Genomic DNA, 5,815 nt, shown 5'->3' on the forward strand with positions numbered 1-5,815 from the left:
AGAGCTGCTCGAGAAGGAGGCTTGGCACCCGGGGGCCTCCAGGATGGTCCGCATCTTGCAAGAAGCTTCGCTCCTCCCGCCTGCCGGTCTCCCCAGCCGAGGGAGCCACGGGCTGTTCCTGATGTGCTGTCCCATCATCTGTGCATCCCTGGAAAGCATAAAAGCGTGTCTTCCTTTCCGTCTGGTCACGTGTGTCAGCTCTTTTCTCAGGCTCCCAGCTGAGGTCTGAGTCCAGGGCGTGATTCCTTCCTTCCAGACAGCTGCGAGATGAAGAGACGCCCGAGGACTTCTTCTACTTCATTGATTTTCAGAGACACAACGCTGAGATTGCAGCTTTCCATCTGGACAGGTAGGGTCTGGCCCCAGGGAGGCGGCGCTGACTGCGGAGGCCAATCCCCAGAGGGCGCCCCAGGGAGACCCGGCCCGCCCCCACTTCCTCCTGGTACTTCATCTTCTTCGTGGGTCCCAACACCTTCAAACCCAACATGACCCATCCAACCCCATGGATCGAAAATCACAAGGCCTTTTTGTTATTTATTTATTTTATTTTTGGCTGTGTTGGGTCTTTGTTGCTGTGCACGGGCTTTCTCTAGTTGCAGCGAGCGGGGGCCTCTCAATGCGGTGGCTTCTCTTGTTGCGGAGCACGGGCTCTAGGCACGCGGGCTTCAGTAGTTGTGGCTCCTGCGCTCTAGAGCGCAGGCTCAGTAGTTGTGGCGCACGGGCTCAGTAGTCGCGGCTCACAGGCTCAGCAGTTGCAGCTCATGGGCTCTAAGGCACGCAGGCTCAGAAGTTGTGGCGCACGGGCTTAGTTCCTCCGCAGCATGTGGGACCTTCCCAGAGCAGGGTTCGAACCCGTGTCCCCTGAATTGGCAGGCGGATTCTTCACCACTGCACCACCAGGGAAGCCCCACAAGGCCTTTTAAGGTAATGAAAAGAGTCACTTAGTAAGAAAACTAACCCTGCCAGACTGCCCCAGCTACACCTGAACCTGACATTGCGATCTGGCTCTAGTTTCCTGCCCTGAAAGTGGCAAGAATGTCATTTCCCCAAAGGGTCTCAAGGTTACGATATTAAAAGGTGAGAGCACCTTCCTCAATTTCCTAGCTCCCTCTGTTTGCCTGTCGTTGCTACTCGAGGTGTGGTCTGGGGACCAGCAGCCTGGCCACCCCCGGGAGCTCTTCAGAAATGCAGACTCTCAGCCTCACCCTGGACCCACTGACTCAGAGCTGCATCTGAACGAGATTGCGGGTGACGCGTGCACACTGGAGCGTGAGAAGCACTGAGCTAGGACACAGCGTGGAGGGTGGAAGCTTTGCCCAGGAGGCCTCATGGGATAAGGATTCCTTTCCCACCCCTTCTCCCAGCCCCTTAGATGCAGGCTAGCCCTCGGCACGGTCAGCTCTGCACTGCGGAGACCCCCGCCCTCGGCTGGGTGTGGTCAGAAGGCCGGTCCATTTCTTTCTTTTTTCTTTTTTGGATCCTGCCGCTTGGCTTGCGGGCAGGATCTTAGCTCCCCGACCAGGGATCGAACCCGTGCCCTCTGCAGTGGAAGCGCGGAGTCCTAACCACTGGACCGCCAGGGAATTCGCAGCAGGTCCGTTTCTAATGGGCGATCATCCCCCAGATCTGAACTGGGCTCCCCCTCTTTCAGGATTCTGGACTTCCGACGGGTACCACCGACCGTAGGGAGGCTCGTCAATGTCACCAAGGAAATCCTGGAGGTCACCAAGAATGAGATCCTGCAGAGTGTTTTCTTTATCTCTCCAGGTAGGCTTCTGGCCAGAGCAACACTCTGGGTCTAAGAATGTGGTTGGCCAGTGTGGTCTGACCTCCTGCTGGTGGCCCCATCCCCTATCAGGTGGCTACATGCTGCCATCAGACACTTGCACCCTGGGCCACCTGGGCGTCACACAAGGTGACCTGGGGATGGGAGACGGTTGGACATGAGATGCTCACCAGCCTGGGCCCTGAACTCTGATGCTGGCCGCCCCCGAATCAGATGCACCCATCCGAACAAAGGCTGGGTTGGTCGCGTGGGCGCGATGCAGCAAGGCTGGTCCCACACCGTCTCTACTCAGACGTTCGAGAGCTGGTCCCCAGGATGCTCAGTTGAAGAGCATCCACAAGCCCCTACATCGGGAAAAGGCGCTGTTTTCTTCTTCCCCGGCCTTTCCCCCCCCGAGCCGCGGGTTCAGGGTTTCCCTTCCCTCCTCATGGATTTCGTGGGGCAGGAGGACGGCGTGCGTCCTCCGCTTACCGCTCTCCTTCTCCGCCTCTAGCCAGCAACGTGTGTTTCTTCGCCAAGTGCCCGTACCTGTGCAAGACGGAGTACGCCGTATGCGGCAACCCGCACCTGCTGGAGGGCTCCCTGTCCGCATTCCTGCCGTCCCTCAACTTGGCCCCCCGGCTGTCCGTCCCCAGCCCCTGGATCCGCTCCTACTCGCTGGCGGGCAAAGAGGAGTGAGTGGCCCCTGGACCAAGGACTCGCTCGCCTGGCTTGGGGAGCCCTGACGCTGCCTCAGTCCTCCTCTGCCTCGTCTCACGTGGATCCTGGTGTCCGTTCTGTCCCTTTCGTTCATGCGTTTGGTTATAAAGAGCCCACTGCGTACCCAGCACTGGAGGCTGGGGGAGACAGGACAGACCTGGGCTGTCCCTTCAAGAAGCTCTGCGGTCTAGCGGGGCGGCAGACGGTAGCCAGGCTGTGCCCACCTGCTGTCCCGCAGAGAGGCCCACGGGGAGGCCGCGGGAGGGGCCGGGTTTGCTGAGTCCACGCCATGAAGCCGGGACCTCACGGTTGTTCCCCAGGGCGTGGCACACTCCCGGGCACAGGGCAGGTCCTCGGTTAATACGAGGTGACTGAATGAATGGGCTCGTCGATCCAGCCACCCCAACCGTGGTGGGAAGAGGAGTAACCGGGCCAGAATTTCTGGGGGACGTGACAGATCCTTAGGGACTCGTGAAGGCTGAGGAAGACACCCCCCCCCCAGACGAAAAGGGACCTGGGGGCGTTCTAGGCGGAGGAGCCCACGTGGCAGAGGAATGGCAGAGGATGGCTGGCAGGGGGGGCTGCGAGCGGCTCGGGAGACCGGAGGGCAAGCGCCCGAGAGGCTGGGCGAGGGGCCGCAGAGGGAGCGGGTGCCCTCCCGGCACACGGGCAGTAAGGCGCCCAGCCAGGCGATGCTCGGAAACGCGCGGAGAAAGGGCCCCACCGCTTCTCACCCAGGGCGTCTGCCGGTCCCGCGGGTCCTTGCCCAGGTCCTCGTGGGGGCGCCTGCCGCCAGCGGCCCGGGCAGGACCGGAGGGCATGGATGCGGGTCGGACACCTTGCCGTCCGGGCTTCTGCAGCCCAGGCCCTGTTCTCCCCTCAGGTGGGAAGTCAACCCTCTTTACTGCGACACGGTGAAGCAGGTCTACCCGCACAGCAGCAGCGGCCGCCTCCTCAACATCATCGACATGGCCATCTTCGACTTCCTGACGGGTGGGTGCTGCCCGCGGGGCCCGGCCGGGCGGGGACCCTGCGGCCTGGGCCACCCGGCCTCCATAACCTCGCGCCATCCACGGGCTCCAAGTGGTAGAGGCCCCGGGGACAGGAGTGAGCGGGCCGCCCTCCTGCTAGGGGGCTGCGGGGAGGCGCACAGCGGGCGCAGCGGCGCGGCCCAGGGAGCGGAAGGCTCGGCAGGAAGGCCGCTGTGCGCCCTGGGAGGCGGCCCGGCGGGGCGCCGGCGCGGGTGGGAAAAGCCCCCGACGGGACGGCAGCTCACACCGGCTCTGCCCGCCTGCCTGGCTCCCTCCTGCCCCCTCCGCGATTCCACCGGCCACCTGGGGGCGCAACAGCTGGCGGCCCGGGTTCCGACTCCGGCCTCTGAGCAGCCCGCAGGCCTCCGAGCCCCGCGGGGTCTCGCAGGGCGGGAGCCCGCGCCCACGCCTCCCCTCCTCCACAGGAAACATGGACCGGCACCACTACGAGACGTTCACCAAATTTGGGGACGACGGGTTCCTGATTCACCTCGACAACGCCAGGGGGTGAGCGTCCCCACGGCCCTTCTCCGGCGGCGGCACCGCTGTGCAGCGGCCCCGGGGGCGGCAGGGCCCGAGCCAGGGCCTCCACGGTCGCGTCCCGCCCCCTCCGGGCCCTCCTGGCCCCGTTTCCTCTGCTCTTGATCTTTGCTGAGTACCGCCTGACTCTCCTCCAGCCTAAGAGCGCTAGGAAGCAGATCCACGTTTTCTGTAACCCACCCCACGGTCCCCTCCCGGAGACCCAGCGCATCATCCTCGTGCTCGGCCTTGGCCCTGTGCGGCCGGTGCATAAATGGACGGATGCTTGCTTTTGCCAGCTGTGGACAGAGGCTCTTGTGACCTGACGGAGAAGGGCTGGAGAGGCAGCGGCCGTGATCCCTGGCATTTTACCCCAAGCTGGGATTCAAAAACGGCAGAGGGGGAGGCAGGAGGAAGCACTGAGGCGGGAGGTGGTGCCTGCCCCCCCCACACACCCCGTGCCCCCGTGAAAGCCTGTCTCTCCTCCCTGCAGGTTTGGACGGCACTCCCACGACGAAATCTCCATCCTCTCGCCGCTCTCCCAGTGCTGCCGGTGAGCTTTCCGTTCAGGGACGGGTCACAACTGTGACACTTCGTCCTGCTTGCCACCAAGCTGCGCAGGTCATCAGTTTTCACTGGCCGAGGATGTGGGTGGGTAGAATGACAGGAACAACCTCATTCCTTGTGCTACAACCACAGAACTGTCCCCAGCACTTCTCACACCTTCATCTCTCAGCAGATGACTTAGGATCTAATCTTTTAAAACCTCTCGGTCGCCCGCTTTAATAACACACTCAGATCATCACTCACTTTTCGAAGAGCCCGACGGCCTCTGACAGGACTAACCAGACCTCTGCTGCGCCCCGCACTCACGTAAGCTCATAGGTATTACTGCCTGATCACCAGCTAAGCAAAATCCTGACTGAAGTCCCATAAACTCATGTCAGATTAAAGGAAGTCCTCAGGCCTCTGCCTGGCCAGCATTTCTCCAGAGAACCTCTGCCCTGCCTCTACACCTCTCTGGTGTTCCAGCCAAGCTGGTCAAGATCGTCCACCCACTCAGCTGCAGTGTCCGGAGCTAATTAGAAATACGGGGCCCACACATAGCAAAACGGTGTCTATTTCCAGCTGGAAAACTCAGAGCAGAGCCTGAACTTTCTTTCTCCACTTCTTGGGGTAACTTACGTGTGCCTCCCTCCCTACCCACTTCCTCTCCTCCTGAGTAGGAAAGGCAGGAGTTGTGTATGACAATGCGTGGACACCTAAGCTGCTTACATATCTGAGTCCAGGTCACATTCCCACATAAAAAGAAATCAAAATCCTAAAGGCAAGGTTGGCCCTACCCCATTTCCATCCCTGATTTTAGAATCTGACACAGAGAAATCAGAATTACAAAGTCGAGCAGAAACAACCTGGAGCCTGGCGGTACCCGCAGCCTCTGAGACGGCAAACATCTCCATCATTTCACCTGCTGGAAACTTCTCTCGTTAGCTTTCAATTTCCTTGAGAAGCCATTATTACACAGCACTTCTGTTCGGATTCCCCGAGGAGCAGGAGATGCTTGGCGGGACGACTGGGCCAAGGACCGCCAAGTCCTATAGCTGTCACCCTTCATCCATTCCCTTCTTACCGGGTTTGCATTAAGACGTGCCTGAGAAGACACTGGGGGCGAAGGCTCTCCAGACGTCAGCCCCCACCACTGTCGGCGGGAAAGGAAGTAAGTTCGAGAAGTTTCTTTCTTTACGTTTACTTACTTGGTCCCCTGACTTTGTCCTTCCAG

General features: G+C 60.7%; 1 protein-coding gene across 3 annotated transcripts in view; it reads left to right on the forward strand.

Annotated features, from left to right (window-relative positions):
* The window catches only part of FAM20A (FAM20A golgi associated secretory pathway pseudokinase), a 51,656-nt gene that overhangs the window by 38,984 nt on the left and 6,857 nt on the right, over window positions 1-5,815 (forward strand). The window contains exons 5-11 of one of the 3 annotated variants that reach the window (XR_004347491.1): window positions 257-349; window positions 1,652-1,767; window positions 2,280-2,460; window positions 3,369-3,478; window positions 3,942-4,023; window positions 4,529-4,588; window positions 5,402-5,752. Coding sequence is in view for 2 of the 3 variants with exons in the window: in XM_032616430.1 (XP_032472321.1) it covers window positions 257-349; window positions 1,652-1,767; window positions 2,280-2,460; window positions 3,369-3,478; window positions 3,942-4,023; window positions 4,529-4,588; window positions 5,590-5,752 (805 nt within the window). In the remaining variant the exon portion in view is untranslated. The remainder of the gene's footprint in view (window positions 1-256; window positions 350-1,651; window positions 1,768-2,279; window positions 2,461-3,368; window positions 3,479-3,941; window positions 4,024-4,528; window positions 4,589-5,401; window positions 5,753-5,815) is intronic. The other 2 variants (XM_032616430.1, XM_032616431.1) reach the window with 2 other exon arrangements.

Source organism: Phocoena sinus, chromosome 20, assembly GCF_008692025.1.
Source record: "Phocoena sinus isolate mPhoSin1 chromosome 20, mPhoSin1.pri, whole genome shotgun sequence".
Taxonomy (NCBI): Eukaryota; Metazoa; Chordata; class Mammalia; order Artiodactyla; family Phocoenidae; genus Phocoena; species Phocoena sinus.